Raw genomic sequence first — 20,709 nt, forward strand, 5'->3', positions numbered from 1 at the left:
TGGGGAAGCAGCTCTTATCAGTGAGGAGGCGGCAGGCCTTGGGCCCCACAGCCTCGTTCCCCGGGTGCGGCTTCTCTGAGGGCTTGGGGGCTCCATGAGTTTGGGGGCTTGCGCCCCAGCGGCCAGGCATCCGTGTGCGGCACTGTGCCTCAGGTTACTGTGTAAGGAAGGGGAGGAACTGGGAAATCGCTGATGCCCACAGGTCTGCCCTGGGAGACCCTCTGTGCACGGGGAGCTGGGTGCTGGGTTTGTGGAAGCGTGGCATCCGCCTGCCAGGGGTTCCGCTGCGGGGGAGCCAAGCCAGGCTGGGTCCTGGGTCCTTGGACACCTGAGGCTCCCACGGTCGGGCAGGAGGCAGGAGTGAGCGCTGCTTGGCACTGGGTGGGATGTGGAAAGGGACAGTTTCTCTCCCAGTCCTGTGACTTTCACCACAGCCATGAGGTGCTGTCTTGTCTTAGAGGCCCCAGGACAGCCCTGCATGTATGTGTGTGTCTGTGTTTTGGGGGAGTCCTGCTTCTTAACTCTGCCCTAGAACCCCAAAGTGCCTGTGTGGACAACAAATAAACAGGTGGGCATGTCCATATGCCGATAAAACTTTATTTATAAAAACAGATGAGGGGCTGTGGGTCCTTGTTTGCTGACCCCTGCCTTAGAGCAACAAGGGGAGGCGCCTGGCCCGGTGGGAGGCTGGGACCAGGACCCTCCCCTGGACCCCCCGCCAGCTCCAACTCAGGCGGGAAACGAAGGTCTGTGTCGTTTAATCTGCTCTTTATTGGATGGAAGCAGTCATGTCTTTGGGTCCCTGCAGCTGGCTTCGTTTCCCCTCTTAGCCATGAGAGGCTGTGCTCTGCTCACTCTTGGGGTTCAACTGGGTGACCACGGGAGGGTGGAGACAGCAGCAAGGGACAGCCCACCGCCCTCTGAGTTCAAGGGGCAGTTCCGGAGGGGCTGGGTATGTACAGGGGCTTCAGCACATGCAGAGGAGGTGGCCATCCAGGCCGCTGGACAAGAAAACCATGGAGAAGGCACGTAGTTTGGAGCTGGAGCTGGCTGCCAGCAACGCGCTCGGGCACAGCCACTCGGCTACGAGGGTCTGTGCTCCCCGAATTGGCCTCCAGAGCGCACAAGGGGGCCCCACTGTCCTGGGGACAGGACCCACTGATCTGCCAGCAGCCAGGAGAGGTCCCTGCCCGAGATGGCGTGGGCGCAGCCGGGTCCTCTGGGCTCCAGCTCGGGGTGGGCGGGAAGGTCCGTCCCCTTCCCCAGGCCTCCAGGTCTGCGATGCAGGTTGGGGAGGCTGGGCCAGGGGTCAGTGCCGGCCATGCTTGACCCAGTTTCTGATGGCCCACTTCTGTCCCGAGCACCGTTGCATCACCAGCCGCAGCCCAAAGTTGGCGTCCTTGGACATCTCCACCTCCAGGCACCTGCCAGTGTCCCGGCTCACAATGGGGCCACTCTGCAGGGCAGGGAAACCGAGTCAGCATGGGTGCCTGGGGGCCGTCGTGCGAGCATCCGGGAGTGAAGGATGCAAGCCCCACGTGGTCACTCACAGCCACCTGAGACTTGGCCTGTCTGCCCCTACGTTCCTCTGCCCTCCCACATCCCCCGCATCGGTCATCCTCCCCACCTGCCCAGCTCCCTGGGGTCTGAGGAGTAATCATGACAACAGGGTCCAAGGCCCCTGAGATGGGCATTTCCCTGGCGGCTCCCTGACTCCTGGCGTGTCCCTCGGTCACCTCTGAGCACTGAGGGCCTGACCGTGCCCAAGGACCCCAGGGTCAAGTTCTCTGTTCTTCCCCAACTGTGTGGTCCTCATGCAGCATGGCCCTCACTGTCCCCGCCCCAGGCCTGCCTCCTGGGGACCTCTGACCCTTGTTGGCTCACCTCCGCCATGTCCCCCGCCCTGCTGACCTGGGTGAAGTCCCACAGCCGCTGCGCCGGCCGGGCCACATCCTCGCACTTTCTCAGGGCCGGCGTGCGGGCCCTGCCGTCGTCCACCAGGCACTTGGAGTCGGGCAGGAAGGCGGTGGAGCCCAGGGGGCCCAGCTGCAGCAGGCCCTCGGTGCTGTAGCGCACGAGCTGGGAGAGGCCGAGAGCCGGGGGAGCGTGTGCAGTGCACATGTGTGTGCGAGTGCACATGTGTGTGTGCGTATGCACGTGTCTCCTGGAGGCCCCCACACCGCCCCCAGGTGCCTGACCTCACAGCCATGGTGGTGGCACTGGTTTGCCCCGCAGGCTGCCCGCCTGCCCCTGCACCCCCTCCTGCCCGCGGTTGGGGCAGCGCCGCGCCTACCTGGGAGGACATCCCGTGGCAGGGGTAGAGGATGGCGCGGTCATCGTCCTCCGCCCCCTGGTCCAAGCAGTAGCCGCTGGCTTTGCTGTTTCTCACCTGCGACCAGAAACCAAAGGAGATGCCATGGGGAGGGTGTCGAGGCCAAGGCAAGGCCTCAGGGGGCCCGTCCCCTGCCGGGCAGAGGGGCCTGCTCTGCGGCCAGCCGTCCAGGGAGGCAAGAGCCTGGGGCCCAGGGCGAGGGGTCTGACCGCGCAGGGGTGGGGAGCGCGGGATGTGGGCGCGGGTGCGGGGCAGGGGGGCGCGGGGCGGGGGAGGGGGCGCGGGGCGGGGGAGGGGCGCGGGGCGGGGGGGGGCGCGGGGGCGGGGGGGGGCGCGGGGCCGGGGTGGGGAGCGGGGCGGGGGAGGGGGCGCGGGGCGGGGGAGGGGCGCGGGGCGGGGGAGGGGCGCGGGGCGGGGGAGGGGCGCGGGGCGGGGGGGGCGCGGGGCGGGGGAGGGGCGCGGGGCGGGGGGGGGGCGCGGGGCCGGGGGGGGGGCGCGGGGCGGGGGGGGCGCGGGCGCGGCGGCGCAGCCCCCGGACCCGGGGCGCCCCGGCGGCGGTACCTCTCCGTACGTGAGGGTGTTGTTGTAGGTTCTCATCTCGGGGTACACGTTCTCCAGGTACCACTTGAAGCTGCGGCACTTCAGCCTCTGGCGCAGGGCCAGCCGCTCGGACACGTCCCCGAAGTCCACCCCCGGGTTCTGCGGGGCGGGGCGGGGCGGGAGGGGTGAGCGCGGGGCCCCCCGGCCCCTGGAGGGCGCAGCGCGGCCCGCCCCGCCCGCTTACGGTCATGGGGATGTTCCAGGCCATGTACACGTGCGACTTGAAGCCGTCCATCCAGACCTCGGCGGCGCGCAGCGCGTTGCGCTTGGCGTAGTAATCGATGTCGTTGTTGTAGGGCTTCCGGGCGCGCTCGATGTGCGCCACGCGCGAGCAGGGCAGCACCTCCATGCTGCCGCCGCACTGCCACACCTGCGGGGGGCCGTGGGCGTGGAGCCGGAGCCCGCCCCGCCCCGGACCGGCCCCGCCCCGGCCCCGCCCCGCCCCGAGCCCCGCCCCGCCCCGGACCGGACCGGCCCCGCCCCGGCCCCGCCCCGAGCCCCGCCCCGCCCCGGACCGGCCCCGCCCCGAGCCCCGGCCCCGCCCCGGACCGGCCACGCCCCGCCAAGGGCCACGCCCTGTCCCTCCCAGGCCACGCCCCTCCGCCTCCAAAGCCCCGCCCCGTTCCTTCCCAGCCCCGCCCCTCCGCCCCAAAGCCCCGCCCCGTTCCTTCCCAGCCCCGCCCCTCCGCCCCAAAGCCCCGCCCCGTTCCTTCCCAGCCCCGCCCCGCCCCAAAGCCCCGCCCCGTCCTTCCCAGCCCCGCCCCGCCCCCAGCCTTCCCTGCACCGCCCAGGCTCACAGGCCCCAGGGGGACGCACCTGCCCCGGGCACCTGGGGGCCTGGTGCCTGCGGGCTTGTCCAAGTGACCAGCCAAGGAAAAGCCTTGGGTTCGGTGCAGCAAAGCCAGGCCAAGGCATTTGCTACCAAATTTCACGTCTCTTGCCCGTTACGGGACACAAACCACTGAGGGACGTTTCTCCAGGGGAGACCCACCCACCCCAGCTGGTCATTCTTCTCCCCTCCGCATGTCCCTGCCCCGCCCACTCAGCGCTGGGGCAGCTCCAAGTGCAAGTGTCAGTGCGTCTTCAGGAAGACATTTAAGTGGACAGACTCACTTCCCTCCCTCTAGTGGCATCTGCTGCTCCCGTCTGGAGGCGAGATTCACCTGCTCAGGTAGACTGACCATTTGCAACTAGAACAAGCCCTTCCTGAAAGCAAGACTAGAAGGGGACTTCAGTCCACTCCCACCCTCCCCGCTGCCCTGCTGCACACGGAGAAGGGTCTAGGACCTGCCTGGGGACACCCATCCACCCCTCTCCCCAAGTGGGGACGGTGGGGCAGTGTGGGCACTCCTCCCTGGCTCCCTCCGTGGCAACGATACCATTCTTTGCTTTTGAGAGACAGGCGCACATGTGAATCCTCTCGGGAGGGGGGAGGAGCCCCCGCCCCAGGTGATCTAACACGAATGTGGCCCCTCAAAGGGCCCGGTTGGAAGGGCAGAGATTGCCCTCAGTGATGGGACCGTTTTCCTGCAACCCCTGGGGGAGCAGCAAGGCTGAAAGTTTTGAAACAGAGAAGCGAAGGGTTTCCCATCTACGAGCCACAGTCGGCTCTCCTGACCAGGACGCTCATCACTTGGTTTCATCTTGACCTTTATTAACCTGACGGGCACGATGGATTCATTTCCCCCTAATTGGCTCTAGGATTTTCCTCATTAGGAGACGAGCAGTTGGCATTTCTACAATCAGAGTAGTGACACTGGCCCCGAGACCACAGAATTACTCCTCTAATTGGGCTGCATCGATCAGAAGGGCTGTGTGGGCGCCTGTGTTAAGGACGCATCAGAGGGAGCAGTGGCTCTGAGGCCTGTGTGCTTGGTAGTAGGGTCCTGGGAAGGCAGCGGGAAGAGCACACAGAAGGGAGGGGAGGCCGCGCTGCATCCTTGGGGACACCAGCTGGGGCCTGGCAGTCAGAGGCATTGGAGAGGCCGGTGGGAGTGGCTCCTGGGCTGGGGAAATGCATGGACCTCATTTCCAAGCTCCCTGGGAGCACCCAGCCCTGAGGTGCCCACGGCCAGTCTCTACCCACTGCCCCTCAGGACAGGGGTGGCTGGTCCCCTTGGCTGGAGCTCAAGGTCAGACAGGCCTTTTGAATGTGAGAGAATGCCAGGCTCCCCCAGGGGCCGGTGCACTGATGTCAGCTTTCCTGACATATCCACATCCGTGCCCATTCCTAAACCTAATTCCTCTCTGCACCTGCACCTGCACTTGCACCTGCACCTGCTCCTACATCTGCACCTGCATTTGCATTTGCATCACCTCAGTCAGCAGACTTCTCTGAGGGTCTAGGGGGTGGGGCATCTTGCAAAAGACCAGGTGCTGTGACCATGGGGCCTCGGTCTCCACTTTGCGAAGTGGGGTCTGGGCTGATGCTGGACAGAGGAGTCAGCCTTCAGGAGAATCTGCCGATTCACCTCCTGACTCCACTTCTAATGTGTATACTGGAGGGTTGATTCTAAATTTGTGATTTAAAATTGGACCATGCTAGAGAATTAAATACAATCGCAAACAGCCCTGAAATGCTTCCCAGGCCCTGAGATTGGGCATAAGTTTAATTTGTCAGGTACACAAGGATTTTTTTATGCACTTGGGGGAATTTTGGCTAAGATATCAGGCAATGAAAATGCTTAAAGGGAAAAGAAAATACATTTATAAGCGTCATTTTAAGAGGTTCAAGGGAATTTGACTACAGGCAGAAATGGAACTGATTGTTTAATGGCATTTAATCTGTGCAACCGAGTTAATCGAACATTAACCAAGGAAAAGCGGGCGGTGGAAGTGCTATTCTATTAGATTTATAACCATAATAACAAGATCTCTAGGTTTAACCTCAAAGCTTAAACAAATAGGTTTGAAATGTGCCACTTCAATACACTGCATATAAATTTTTAAAAACTTGTCTTAAATAATATTTCCTGTGAACAAAGGCCCGCAGGCAAAAATCAAAACAAAAACAAATAGAACCCCAGAAACAGAACACACCAAAAAACACAAGAACTGCACACCCCCCAGAGCTCGCCCCACGGCAGCGCCGCTCAGCCCCTGGAGCCCCGGGCGGCCCAGGACACGGCTCCGCAAGGGGCCACTTACCCTCATGCCCAGCTCGATGTTCTCGCCGCCGTACACCTCCATGCCCGGGTCCAGGAGGCCGATGTCCCCAAAATACTCCCGGTCCACCACGAAGGAGCAGCCGATCATGGCGGGGGTCCTGGTGGGCAGCAGGCAGTGCGTGAGCGGTTCAGGCCAGGCCAGCACCCTGGGGCGCCTGCAGGACACCCGTCCGCTGGCCTCAGGGTCCCCGCTCTGCTCACGGCTGTGAGGGTGGCGGTGCAGCCTCGGTCTCTGTCTGTCTCTCGTCTCTGTGTCTGTCTGTCTGTGTGTCTCTCTCCTCTCTGCTCTCGGACACTCTTGTCCCTCATGTCTCTTGGTCTCTCTGTCCTGACTGTCCGTCCGTCTTCCTCCGTCGTCTTTGTCCTGTTCCCTCTCACCTCCTGTCCCCGTGTCCACCCTGTGCTTACCTCTCATGTCTCTTTCTCCCCCCCGGCTCCTTTCTCTGTGGATGTCAGCACTCCCGTCTGCCTGTCCGTCCGTCTGTTCTCTGTCTCTCTCCCTGCCTGACCTTGTCATAAATCAGAGCCAGCTCCGAGGTGCCCGTCACCCCCCGTGGCACACCTGGCCGCACCTGCGCGGTGTCCGTGCCCCGCCCGGCGCTAGGCGTTCTGCGGGGAGCATCCCCCACCTGGCGGCCCGCAGCGGCGGGCGGCTCACCTGATGGGCGCCGCCTCGTCCCCGCGGTCCAGCCAGTCCTGCGGCGGGATGATGTACATGCACCAGAGCCCCCAGTTGTAGCCGTGGGCGGCGCTGGCGTATTGCTGCACCTCGAACGTGTCGAACTTGATGTTGTCGATGGCGGGGAGCACGATGCGCCGGCGGTCCTCCCGGATCCGCGTGAGGGCAGGCTCGGCCCTGGGAGGGGTTGGGGGCGCGCCTCAGGAAGGGCCCGGGAAGGGCACTCACCCCAGCCGGGGCCCAGCGCCAGGCGGCCACACGGGGTCTGGTGTCCGCTGGGCGCCCACCCGCAGAGTGCCGGGCCCCGGGGCCTCCCCGCTGGAAGCTGCGGGGTCCTCGGGCTGCAGACCCATTCGCCCGAGTCTCGCCCGCCTGGGGCAGCGACAGTAACAGCCGATGGGCACCAAGGCTATAAAACCACACGGGCCGGGCCTGTGACGCCTCTGCAGGGCTGTCCGAGCCCAGAGCTCCCGGGGTCAGCCGAGCCTGTCACCGCGCCTGCCCCCTTCCCTGCACCCGTGGGAGGTACATTCATTCACATCAACCGAGGGCCGATTATGTGCCACGCTCTGTCCTAACAAATTAAAATACAAGTGTGAACCAGAAAAGAAAGAAAACCCATGCCTCGGGGAGCTGATGATGTACCGGAGGGAGGAGACGGGTGAGCAGGGGTTGTGTGGCCTGCGGCCTGCAGCTGGGGGCCGGCAGACAGCAACGCAGAAGGGGCTGGGACAATACCTTAGGACAAGAGAGCGAGGCGCGGGTGGGGGCGCCTTTAAGCAGGGTGTCCGCCTGCACCCGCCCTTACCAGCCGGTGCTGAACTCCACGTGGGCGTCGAAGAAGCCTACGACCGGGGCCGTGGCCACCTTCCAGCCCTGCAGCCGCGCCCGGATCAGGCCCTCCCGCCTGCTGTTCCGGACGATCTTCACCAGGCCCGGGTACCTCTTGTTGACGTACTGGTCCAGGTTGAACTTGAGCTCCACTGCGGGGGAGACACAGAGACCGCTCTGCACCCCGGCATCCCTGGAGGGACCGGAGGTGGCTGTGGACAGGTTGGGGCGCCGTGTGCCCCAGTCCACGTTCCATAAACGTGTGAGGGAACCCACTGTGGCTGGACAGGCTTCGGGTGCTGGGAGACCACCCCCGGGAAGCTGGCGTGCCGTGGGAGAGCCTGCCCTGGTCGGCGTGGCTCCGTGGTGGGAGCGTCGGCCGGAGCACCGAAGGGTCGAGAGTGTGATTCCCGGTCAAGGGCACGTACCTGGGTCGCGGGTTTGATCCCAGCCCCAGCTGCATGTGGGAGGCAGCCCATTGATGTGTGTCTCTCACATCGATGTTTCTCTCTCTCCCTCCCTCCCTCCCACTCTAAAAAAATCAATGAAAAATATATACTTGAGTGAGGATTTTTAAAAAAGGAAGGAAATTCTCACACCTGCTCCAAGGTCGATGGGCCTTGAGGACACTATGCTCGGTGAAGTAAGCCAGACGCAAAAGGACAGACCCCGTCGGTTCCACTTATGAGGGACTAGAGGGGTCAGATTATTCATAGAAAGCCGGTGCCTGCCAGGGGCCGGGGTGGGGAGTTAGTGTCTCATGGGGCCTGAGCCTCCAGTTAGGAAGGTGGGACGTTCGGGCCTGGATGGAGGTGACGGCTGCCCTGTCCGCACCCTGACTTCGGACCCTGCCTCCCTGGGGCGCCAGCCCCGCTCACCGTTGTCACTGTTGTCATCCACCAGGATGACCTCCTTCAGGAGCTGGGAGGGCGTGCGGTTGACCACGCTGTGGACCGAGCGCAGGATGACCGAGAGGGCCTCGTTCACGAAGATGAACACCACGGAGATCTGGGGCAGGTCGTCCGAGTAGGTCATCTGCCTGCACCTGCGGGCGGCACCGTGGTGGGGACAGTGTCAGTGCTGGGACGGGGCAGGGAGGTGGGCGCCTGGTGCCCCCCGGGAGGCCAGCTCGATCCAGTTCTAAACCCCGCTCCCAACGACAGAGGGGTGGCAACGCCATCAACAGGAAACAACGGAGCCCAGTGGGACAGGGCAACCCCACGGGCCTCGGTGACTGCGCACAGAGGCTTTGCGACCTGCGGCCGCCGGGACCTTGTGCGCTGGAATCCAGGACGGGGCCTCGGGTAAGGCCGCCGGCTTTTACCATCCTGTTTAATTTGGATTTTCCTGTTTTCCTTTCACGAGCCCCTGGGCCGGGCTCGATAATCAAGATCTAACTTATGTGCTTTGTGGCGTAATTGAAGCCGCGGCTTAATTAGAAAGCTGTCCACCTCCAGAGGAAGGGGGATGAATACTGTTAATGGGAGAAAGTAGTGAGCACTCTGAACGGCCACTGGGGCTGGGACACGCACAGACACACAGGCACACGCAGGCACACACATGCACACGCACTCACACATGCACACATGTGAACATATATATGCACACATGCATGCACGCACACGCACTCACACAGGCACGCATGTGAACAGACATATATGTGTGCGCACGTGCACACACATGCACTCGCACCGGCATACACGTGAACAGACATGCACACATGTGCACGCACACATGAACAGACATAGGCGCACGTGTGCATACATGTACATGTGTGTGTGTGTGTGTGTGTGTGTGTGTGTGTGTGTGTGTTGGGAAAGTTCTGTGTATGTCACTGGCATCAGAGCCTTTTTGTTTCTTTCTTGGGAAGAAATGGGATATAAACAAACACGTAAAACCCACGTGCTCTAATTCGGCGCCGCAGAGAGCGGCGCCCCCTCGTCAGAGTTCTGTGAATCAGGCTTCTAATCAATTAAGGTGCATTGCAAATGTCAGCGTGTCCGACGTTCCCCCTGGTGTCCTCCGTAACGTGAGAAGGCAACTGGGGTTGATCGCGCCTGTCAGCTTTTATTTTGGGAGACGGAGGTTCCTTAGAGGGGGAGCGGCCTGCAGTGTGTGGGAAAGAGGGAAAGCCAGGGGGGCTCCTGCGGCTCAAGCAAATCCCAGGCCCAGCCAATCACCGGAGGAAGGTGCTCCTGATGGCGCGAGGATGCAAAGCACCACGCGGGATGAACCTGGAGCCCTTTCGAGCTTTCAGAAGCTAAAAACCAATCCAAATTTGCTTAAGCAAAAAAAAAAATTTTTTTAATATATGTATGTGTGTACATGTTAGCTTACTGCAGAGCCTAAGGGTTTATTTTTTATTTATTTGTAATTAATTACAACCAGCTTCAGGAATAGCTGGATCCAGGTGCTCATCCTCCAGCACCGGATGTTTTTTCGGATTTCACAGGTGGGCTGTGACAGCCCGGAGCCAGCGCCGCCGCGGCTGGTGGGCCCTAAGCTCTGATTGGCTTGGGCCGGGTCACATGACGCACCCTGCAGCCTGCTGGGGTAAAAAGTTTCCACAGCCTCCCAGGCGGAAATGGGGAGCTGATGCCCAAGGAGAGGAAACTGGATTTCAAGGAGGCAAACCGCAGGCTGGTCGCTGTCCGGGGACGTGGTGGCACCTGAGGTCTCTACGGACATTCCTGGGACAGGTGACGCAAGCCCCACGCAGCTAGGACAGGAGCAAAGCAGGAGCTGGTCCCCGAGCCCCAGGCCCAGCACTGACCCCACGGAGGGGCTTGTGCCCATCACTGGCTCAGGGGACCTTGACCACATGGCTGCCCATTCAGGGCTCCTGCTGCCAGCTGGGCTCCTACAGACGAGCCACAGGAGGCAGCCGGGCCCAGACGCCGAGCTCCGCTGCACCTCATTAAAGCAATGACGCCCACTTACTGCGGCGCTTTGCTCAAGTCTCGTCTTCACCAAGGTGCCTCATGAGCTTTCAACCAGGATGCAGTGATACAGCCAGGACTGCGCCCTGAGTGACCACAGCCAAGGCCACTGGGGGGGCCCGACCGTCTGATTCATCAGCTCCTGTGGCTTTGGAGTGGGCGGGACGGCGGTTGACAGGCCCCAAATGCCTTTCAGACACAACAATGCTAGTTTTAAACAGTCTCTACGCGTCTCTGGACCAAAAACAAATGGGACAACCCCGCCGGGCACAGCCAGGTGCTTCGAGCTCGCGTCCCTGGAGACATTCATGTTCACGGCGGCTCTTTGAGCGCCAGCTTGGCGCAGCCTGGCTTTCTCAGACCCACAGATGTCTGCGTCGAAAGGGACCCAGCAGCCTGTCCTGTCTCTGGGCCCTGAGGAGGACACCGTCCCGGCCGAGAGCACGGAAACCAGGTAGGGGAGATCCCGACGTCGGAGGGCCACCCGTCTGTCTGTGTGACCACCTGCGTCCGGAGCCCACCGTGGGCAGGGGGGGTTGGGGGTCCCTGTGGGAGGGTCACTACTCACTTTTTGGGCCTGTAGTCGGGGATGGTCCTGTCCAGGGAGATGCGGTCGCTGAGCTGGGCGTTGTAGCCATATTCCTCGTAGTGGCCGGCTGTCTCCTGGCTGTCATCCCGCAGAGTGGCCGCCACACCGCCTTGGCCCAGGCCCCCCGGGCCCTCCACCAGACCCATGGGCTTGGCCAGGCCTGGCGGGGAGCAGAAAAGGGGGTCAGGCAGGTCCCAGGATGCATGGTCCTTCCCGCCCAGCCCAGCCCCTTTCTCTCTGTCACCCGGCCGCCCAGGGCGCACCCGGCCCCACGTGAAAACCACCCAGAAAGCTGCACACTGAGTTAACGCTTCCCTCGCTCCCTCGCTGGCCAGTCCCGCTCCCGGGGACGTCGTCTTTCCCGGTCTGAGTGCCCTCTGGCATCGCGCAGTCGTTTCGCGGGTGGGAATTGCTTCGTCAGCAGAGATGCTTCCTGAGGGTCGTCTGTCTGGCCACTGCCTGCGCCCCCGCCCCGCTCCCCCCGATCTTTCCTCACTCTGTTATTATTTTTAGTTGTTCTGGTGGCTACCGGTGTGACCTGAAAGGCAGGCGCACGGCTCTATTTTGGGGAGTGTCGGCTTTCGCCACCGTCAGCCATCTCCCTTCCGGGGTGGTGGAGAAATGAACACGTCCCGCGGCCGGTGTGGCTCAGTGGTTGAGCGTCGCCCCCACCCCACGAACCAGAAGGTCGCTGCTCAATGCCCAGTCAGGGCACATGCCCGGGTTGCGGGCTCGGCCCTCAGTCTCTCGCATCGATGCTCCCACCTCTCTCTACCCCTCCCTTCCCCTCTCTCTCAAATCAATTTTTAAAAATTTTAAAAAAAGAAATTAGCGTCTTCCCCCGGCGTAAAATTTCATTTCTATATATTTTTTCATATATATAGATATAGATATATGTACGTATATTTCAATGAGTAAGCTCTGCGTCCGGGGGGGTCCCAGCCCCGGGACAGGGGCCTTTATAAGGACAGGACTTGGGGCACTAACTCAGCGGAGAAGCCGCGTGAAGACGGAGGCAGAGATGGGAGGGATGAAGCCACAAGTCCAGGGACGCCTGGGGCCACCAGGCGCTGGCAGGCTCTGGGGGGAGCCCGGCCCTGAGACGCCTGCATCTCGGGCCCCTGGCCTCCAGAACCAGAGACGACGAAGGGCCTCGTCTCTGCCTCGGTTTGAGGTGCTTTGTTAGCGGGGCCTCGGGCAGCCCGCGCAGGCCAGCGCTCACTCCCCCGCCGGGCGTGACCTGCGCCGGCCCCCACGGGTGCGCGGGGTCGTCCTCTGCACAGCTCAGGACCAGGTTCCGGAGGCGCCGGGGTCGTTCTCCTCTTTGGAGCCCCGCACGCGCTCCCTGGGCTCGTCCTTGAGTGAGGTGCGATTTTGAGAACAAGGGGGACTCTGCATATACAGCTCAGCCTTTGAAGCGTCTGTCTGACAACTTTTCCAGCCCACACACTAAAGCCAGCATCCTCGGCTGTGACCCCGGCCGCCGGGAGGTCACAGCCGGTCCTGCCCGCTGACGGGTTATTCTGGTGACCGGGCCCCGTGCTGGACATCGCACGGAAGCCCCCCGGGTGCCTCGGTGACCCGTCTCGCGGGCACACCTGCGGTGAGACGCGCCTGGTTTCAGAGGCAGGGATGCGACGCCGGCGAGCAGAGCAGCTTCTGTGAAGGAATCAGACGGAAGGCAAACCTCCCTTTGTCCAAATTCATCATCATCGTGGTAATCGGACGAGACCGGGCGCTTACGCGAAGGCCGCCTGCCGCCCAAAGCAATTCCGCGTCCACGGAACAGCCGTTCGAAGCTCCGTGACCCGAGGGAGCGCACCCCCGGCTGCAGGAGGCGGCTGGGAGGCCTGAGGAGGGGTCGCGCTGGGGGCCGAACTCAGAGCTGGGGTGAGTGGTTTGCACTCGTCTCTCAGGCGCTTTCTCTTGATGTGCCCGAGGAAACCGGCAGGGGAGTCCACGCAGGCCGGGGCTGTCACCCGCCCACATGGGGGCAGCAGAGGGTGGCGGGGACTATGGCCCATGAGCCCCACCCGCGGGGCTGTGGGTCCAAAGACACCAGCTCTTCTAGACTTTCAAGAGACGACAGCCACACAGAGTCACCCCCCCGACGTCAGCGTAGCGTTTCGGTCACAGACAGACGGGCCCCGGGCGTTAGACGGGATGGGTGTGGCAGGGTGAGTGTGGCTCCCGAGCGGCAGGTTCTCGTCCCTGGAACCTGCGGACACGTCGCTGTAAACGGTAAAAGAGACTTTGCAGGTGGGGTTCAGCTAAGCACCCTGAGGTGGGGAGAGCACCCCTGGTTACCCGGGGGAGCCCAGCTAACCATCACAAGTGTCCTCAGAAGAGAGGGGGCTGCGAGTTGACGCAGACGCGGGGGCCGTGTGGCGCGGAGGCAGAGAGGGCAGTGACAAGGCCACACGTGAGGGAAGGAGCCCCCGGGCCCCCGGGGCTGCTGGGTGGTTTGTTTCTGCCGTTTCTCTGCTGTCCTCCCTCCTACGGGAGCTGAGGCTCGTGGCTGGGGCCGCAGCCCCCCTGTGACCGTGACGCTGAATGACAGCCGTCCACGGAGAGGAGCCGGGCTCCCAGGGTGGGGCTCCTGAGGACGTCCAGCGGCCGTGCGGGTCTCACGTCACATGAAAGGGACACATCGCAACCCAACGAGGCCGCCTTGGCCGGGCTCTGTCGGGGACTCTCGAGCTCTCACTCAGAGAGGGTGGGGGCGCGTGCCGGGGGCGAGAGGACACCGTGGCCGGGAAGCCAGGCCGCCCTCCCCAGCCGGCGGCCCCACCCAGGGACTTGGCTGGCCCCGCGGGGGGCGGGCTGCCAGCTCCCCGGAAGCCCTGCAAACAGCCCCCCAGAAGTGTCATCTCGCGCTCGGCCAGCCCCTCCTTCCAGGCTACCTGGGACGCGTGGGCGGCTGTGATTTCTCAACTCGGAAGGAAGTGTGGTTTGCAAGCTCCCAGCTTCTCTTTGAGTCACCGACACCCATCTGTCACAGCGACTGAAGCCAATATTCCGGGCGAGGAAACAGCCCGGATGGAGGGGCTGCCGGTCGCAAGCTAATCTGAGAGGAAGAGGCGGCGAGCGCGGGCGCCTTCGGGAAGGGGGTGCCGTCCCCACCTGGGAAGCCGGCGGCCCGTGAGATAACCGGCTGGTGCAGGATCCGGGGTCGGGACACCCCTGGGGATGTACAACCTCTGGCGGGCCCCAGACAGAGTCTCGGTGTCACCCAGGGTCCCCCGTGCTCGGGGGGCAGGCCAGGCTGGCCGAGCCAGCCGTGACCCTGGGAACCACTAAGCAAGTTAGATTTAAAACCACAGTAACAACATCCGTTTCTGTAAAAGCTATAAATACCTGGCAAGGAGTTACTAGGCCGCGATCAAGAAAAACGAGAACCGAGGAGGTGAGCGAGTCTGGCATTTGCTTTTTTCCTGGGGGAGGGAGAGGGGTCTAAACGCTGCGAACCTCCAAGGGTGCGGCGCATTCGGGGCACGAAGACAGGCTTCAGACGGGGCGCTGCCGCGGCTGGCGGGTCCCCTCGCCGCCCTCGGAGAGAAAGGTCGCCTGTCGCCCGCTCCCAACGTCGCCCGACCGGCAGGACTCCACGGTCCCAGCGGGAAGATCACCTACCACCCACTGTGACCTTGTGGACCTGTGACCTTGACGGTCGACTCCGTGGGTGTGCGGGGCGGACAGAGGGGGTGGAAACGACCTTGAGCGGAGCATCCCGCCAGCTCGAGGCTCCTATCTCTCATCCTGTAAAAATTTAGGCCAATTGAACATGCCCGGCTATTAATTTTGATGATTACGGAGTGGAGATAAAAATGAGAGGCTCGGGTGGCCGTGGCCTTTGAAGATAATCTCTCGCTCGCTCTCCCCAGCTTCAGTCTTATCCGCTCTCTCCAAATACAACAGCTAATTTCATTACCGACAGGTCTTTTAAGGATCCCCGGGGACCCAAACTAAGAACATATTGTCAATAGCGGGGAGACGGACTGCCCTTCCGAAGCCATGAAGCCATGAATATTTCGCAGGACACGGCAATACCTGTGAAATATGCTCTCACCGAGGCTACTATAGTGTTTGATGAATCTCCATCCGTAACACTGGTGTCCGACTGATATGAATATTTATGGGGCCGAGGCGGGGAGATAAGGCCTGTCTGGAAACCTCTGGCAGAATGGGTTTCCTGGCTCTTCCTCCCGCCTTGGAAACCGAGCGGAGACCGTGGACGGTCACTCAGCCGGCTCCTCCCAGGGACAAGGGCCAACCTGCCGCAGATTCAGGACCCGCTGCTGCTGGGGAGCGGGTGGGGGGACACTCGGGTGTCCTGCCATCTCGGCCGCCACCTGGCTCTGAGTGAACCGGCTTCCACGCTGTGAGACAATGCGGCTCTTGGGCGCCTTTTAAACAGCCCGGGAAAGGAGTTTCTCCGCTGGGGGAACAGCAGTGGGGTGGGGCGGGGGTGGGGCATCAGACTCGCATCCTGTGGACAGCGGCGGTCACCGCGCTGAGGGGCTGGGGAGACCGCCTCGGCCTCTGCCTTCCTAAACCGAGTCCCCGAGAGTAAAAAACCCAAGTCAGGACGGCGTCCCCAAGGGCCCAGCTGGCCTGTCCCTCCTCGAGCGCCCGGCCACCCGCCCTTCAAAGGTAGCTGTGCAGAGGGAGGGGTCGTCCACGCCGGTCCTGGGACTTGGACCCCATCCTGGGCCATCTCCAGTGGGGCACCGGGTGTGGAAATGGAGAGAGACTTCTTTTTTGTCGCATTTCCAATCAAGGAAGGATACACCGTCCTTTCAGAAAAGAGGGCTGAGCCTTCAGATATGCAGATGGCTGAGCTGAATTGTAAATGCAGAATCACTTATCCTGCACACTCCGGAGTCCGCCGCTGCGAGAATTATTCCTGGAAGCTCGGCGGCCGGGCTTGCAGACGTACGTCCCAGGGCGAGGCCAGCCCTGGTCCGATCCCCCCAGGGAGACCATCAGGGGTGTTCATCGCAGGGGGCAGGGTCCTTGCATTTCGTCTCCCCCAACCTCAAAGGTCTAGGTCTGCCCGGCACCACCTCGGCGTCCGGGAAGCGGCTGCGGCTGCTCTGACTCACCCCTCGGAGGCTGGATGGGTCAGAGCCAGCCCAGCAGCCGGAGGAGAGAGAGAAAAAAGCAAAACCAAAAAGCTCAGACTCCTCGGAGTGAACGAAATGCACCTGCACAGGCCGGACCCAGGAGGGGGGGGACAGGGTCCCGTGCCGGCAGCCCAGACGGGGGTCCTGTGGGAGGTGGGGCTCCAGCTGGGAGCATTGACTCCCGGCTCAGTTCTCCAGTGAGTCAACAGTGGTGGCGAAGGCGTTGGCGCTGGCACAGGGAGAAAGGCCAGCCAGTTAAACGGTACTGCCCTGTTGCAGGGGGACCCACCAGGGTCCAGGACTAAATCATCAACCGCCGGTGTTTCCAGGCCACAGCGACTCTGACCGCCGGGCTCAGCAACGCGGGGCCTGGAAACTCGCGGCGCAGATTCCCGGAGGATGCAGATTGATGGACTGGAGCTGGAAAGGCCCCCTGGGGCCAGCGGGAAGCCACTTCTGGAGTGAAAGCTCACAAATGAATAGGGAATGCTCCCGGGTGGCAGGCGCATCCCTGCGAAGGGAATATTGGAAAGCATTTCCAAAGCAGATGCTCATGCAGAGACGCTCAGAAACCCCCCTTACGCCGTCGCCTGGGGGCTCCAGGGGTGGGACGGGTGCACCGTGGGGGCCAGGAGGTTCCAGTGGGGCAGCCGGGTCCTCCCAGGCCCCCCAGAATCCCTCGAAGCTCTTCTGAGACCCCCAGCCCGCCCCTCCTCCAGGATGCGCTTCTGCAGGCCTCCGACCTCTGGTTTCCCACTTTTATCGTTTGCACAGTATGGACGGGGTGTCCACCTTGGGTCAGTGGTTCAAGAGCCAGCCACGCTCCCTGTCCCCATGCGGCTGGTGCTCCCGTGTCTCGGGTGAGACCCTGAGCCAGAGGCTGTGAACGGATGGAGGGGACGCAGGTGCACTGCCTGCCACCGATGGCCGGTGGGGAATCTCGGGATGGACTCCCCGGACTCAGCTTCTCAGCCGTGATCCCTGCCTATCCATAAAGCAAACGCCAGGGGAAAGATGGCTATGCAGCCAGTGGGTCCAAGGCAAGTGCCGGGTAATGACCTGGCTGACATTCGGCCCCACCCCGCTCTCCTCCCCTCCTGGGGCCTCTCGGTCCAGCTCCACAAAGGTTTTCATTATTAAAATTCATTGCGCCTCAGACCATTGGTAGGGTTTTGGCTTCCTGATCACAAACCTGGGGTCCCGCTCCAGCAAGCACAGCCTGGGGGACACACGGCCCTCAGCAAGCTGACCATCCACCCCCACCCTGCACGAACCATCCCCTCAGGACACTGCCCTGGGGTCGGGATCCTGGTAGGAGCAGCACGTCGGATAGGACTTGGGGCAGAAATAACACTGACTCGAACTGTGACCCTGTTCCCTGTAAAAGGCTATCTCCATCTCCGGGTTCCTTCAAGGAGGGAGGTCTTGGATCCCTGCTAATCCCCCCCCACACACACACACACACACAGGTGCCTCTCACCAGAGCCACTGGGGACAAGACTGACCTGATGGGATTAAATAGCAAAATTTTGTTTTCACTGTGCACTGGTGTAGTCACCTCCCGCCCACAGGCCATCAACAACTGTCTTAAATTTATTTTAAGCAAAAACAATGACTTGTTTACTGAAAGAGCCACTCAGTCACTCAATCAACAAATACTATCCATGGGGCTCTAACTACAGGCAGTGCTACCCTGGGCCCTGGACCTCAGAGCTGTGACTACAGCAGTCTCCCCGCCCTCAGGGGAACAACACGCTGGCGTCCTGCACAAATATGGGTAGAAACCTCCCCCTGGTCGAGGCCTCCACCAGTTCAAGAAACAGAGAGAGAGCCCGGCCGGCGTGGCTCAGGGGTTGAGCATCGACTTAGGATCCAGGAGATCGAGGTTCGATTCCCAGTCAGGGCACATGTCCCGGGTTCGGGCTCGATCCCCAGCAGGGGGCGTGCAGGAGGCAGCCGATCAGTGACTCTCATCACTGATGTTTCTCTCTCTCTCTCCCTCTCCCTCCCTCTCTGAAATTAATAAAAATATATTTTTTAAAAAAAGAGACAGAGATACAGAGACAGAGATAGGGAGACAGGGAGGGAGAGACAGACACAAAGAGACAGAGACAGATGAACAAACTGACAGAGACAGAGGGACTCAACAGAGGTGGGGGACAGTTGGAGAAAGGGGTGGGACAGGAGGGAGGAATTGGGGAGGAAAAGGGGATTTGGTGGAGGGGGAGGGAGGAGGGAAGGGTTTTTTAAAGGAAAAAGGGGGCGGGAGGAGGGAAGAAAAAGAGGGTGGCAGGGGAAGCCAGGGGAGGGGAGAGGCTGGGTTGGCCCCGGGTGACACCCACTGTCCCATCCTCTCGGGTGAGTGTCGGGAAAGTCAGCGAAGGTCCCGCTTTTGCCGCCGCCGAGAGTCCTGGCTCTTCCCACCCCGAAGGGCGAGGCGCGAGCGGCCGGGTGCTGAGCTGGCCGTCACCATGTTACACAAGCAGGCGCGCTGCTCTGTGTTTATATAACCCTCTGGCTCTCCCATGAAACCGACCATAACACCCCGGCAAACACACCCCAATAAAGCTGTGTGCTCCTGTGGGGCACGGGGCCTTCTGCAGATGGAGCACTCACCAGAGTGGCCAGGGCAACTTCCCTCCCCTCGTGGCCTCAGCCGAGGAGGAAGGACGGACCAGAAACGCCACAGGCCCTTTGAAACCACCTCGGGAGCAAGACCAGGAGTCCTGGGAGTGGCGAGAAGGTTCCCGGGGAGTCAGGAGGCTGTTCTACTGGCTCCCAGCGGGTGAGGCCGCAGACAGTTCCCGAATCTCGGGGTGTCACCAAGACTCTGGGTTTAGAGGCGCTGCTCAGAAGCAGGCTGGACCTCCTGCAGGAAACCCCACCACGACCTCGCACCAGGCAGGGCAGCCTGCAGACCGGCCCAGATGCCTCCCAGCGGAGCCTGTTACTGATGCTTCCTGAGTTTTGTGGGCGGCCGGGGCAGAGGCCAGAGGGAGAAGCCCAGGAACAAGGTAAACACAAACTTTTCTCCTTCCTCCAGGACCCAGCCCAGAGCTGCATCCTAAGTAGAAAAGCCTCGGTCCCACCAGCTGTGGGACAGGCTCTCGGGGTGACCCACACCTGCTCCAAATGGAACAAGGAGCCCCCACCAGCAGCTGGGCTTCCCACAGACACTCCCACGGATCCAGCCCCCCCACGGGGCACCGACGTGCAAGGCGCACCTGCTCAGTCAACCCCTGCCAGGCCCCCGCCGGGCCCCTGACTACCTACACGCCTGCCACCAGCCCAGCCTCACCTGCCCCCCATCGCTTTCTGGGGCGAGCCCTGGGCATCCCCAGGACAGGCGGCTGAATGAGCCCAGTGGTCAGGGAGGCCCCTCTCCCCACCCGGATAAAACAGCACCAGGCCAGCAACCTCTGAAGGGCAGTGTCGCCCTCCTGCGCCCGGGCCCTGACCCCTCGGCAGCTGGAGAAGATGCCCCACGCTCCTGCCCCGGGCACCACCTGCCCCTCCAGCAGGTGCTACAGCCTCCTGAGAAGTTCTCTCCCGTCCTCTAGGGGAGTCAGTTGGAGTGACCCAGCCTTTGGTGGGGGGTGGTCTCGAGCGTCCGCTGGGTGCCCGAGTGAACCAGTGGTCACCGGCCCACGCCCTCTGCTAACAGGAGTCCTCAGAGCCCGTCTCTTCCCATCTGCCTCCCGCGGCCACGGAAGCTCCAGCCCAGCCCAGCCCAGCCCTGCTGGACCAGGCCCGGTCCGCCCAGGTGCCCGCGGCCGGACACGGCGCCCGGCCCTGTGTCCCCCGCCCCCCGGCCCTGACCCCAGCCCTGTCCCCCCCCCGCCGTGTCCCCCCGGCCCTGTCCCGCCCCCCGGCCCTGCCCCCTCCCCCCGCCCGGCCGGGGCTCACCGTTGAGCTGGCCGTAGACCACCTCCTCCAGGTGCTCCAGGCGCCGCAGGACGGCCTCGCGGTCCCCGGGCGCGCCCGCCCTGCCCAGCCGCCCGCGCGCCCTGCGGTCGGCGCCGCGCACGATCTGCACCAGCCCCGCGGAGCCGCCCCGCAGGCGGCAGTAGGCGGAGAACAGCACGAGGCCCGCGAACACCAGGATGTTCACCGTCAGCAAAGTTTTGATCCTCCGGGCCAGCGCCATGGGCGCGCGCAGCCGGGGCCGCCGGGCCCGCGGGGCGCCCGAGGGGCCGGCTCCCGAGACTCCGCCCAGCCGCCGCCGCGGGGACCATGAGCCGCCGGCCTGCGGGGCGCGGGCTGCGGGCGCGGGGCGCGGGGCGGGGAGAAGGGCTGCGGGCTGGGGGAGGGGCCGCGCGCTCTGGGGGGCTGCGGGCCGGGGCGGGGGCTCCGTGCGGGAGGCTGCGGGCGGCGCGGGGCGGGGCGGGGCTGCGCGGGGTCTCCGCGCCCGGAGCTGTCCGTTCAGCACCAGCGACCCGCGCAGCT

The 20,709-nt window shown here is 62.9% G+C and overlaps 1 protein-coding gene across 2 annotated transcripts; it reads right to left on the reverse strand.

Annotated features, from left to right (window-relative positions):
* Positions 1 to 1,222: 1,222 nt before the first annotated feature.
* On the reverse strand, positions 1,223 to 20,410 carry GALNT9 (polypeptide N-acetylgalactosaminyltransferase 9). 2 transcript variants are annotated; one of them, XM_087828712.1, is made up of 11 exons: positions 20,170 to 20,410; positions 11,117 to 11,297; positions 8,488 to 8,654; positions 7,587 to 7,761; positions 6,758 to 6,955; positions 6,080 to 6,197; positions 3,117 to 3,302; positions 2,894 to 3,031; positions 2,294 to 2,389; positions 1,912 to 2,079; positions 1,223 to 1,456 (listed from the first exon to the last, which is right to left on the reverse strand). In XM_087828712.1, exons 1-11 carry the CDS (start codon positions 20,408 to 20,410, stop codon positions 1,310 to 1,312), a joined length of 1,815 nt encoding a protein of 604 aa, XP_087684838.1. In that variant the 3' UTR covers positions 1,223 to 1,309. The 2 variants fall into 2 exon arrangements, with proteins under 2 accessions (XP_087684838.1, XP_087684837.1); XM_087828711.1 differs by having other exon boundaries at positions 6,080 to 6,302.
* Between the last annotated feature and the right edge of the window lie 299 nt (positions 20,411 to 20,709).

This window comes from Miniopterus natalensis, chromosome 20 (genome assembly GCF_054644295.1).
Source record: "Miniopterus natalensis isolate mMinNat1 chromosome 20, mMinNat1.hap1, whole genome shotgun sequence".
In the NCBI taxonomy this organism is placed as follows: Eukaryota; Metazoa; Chordata; class Mammalia; order Chiroptera; family Miniopteridae; genus Miniopterus; species Miniopterus natalensis.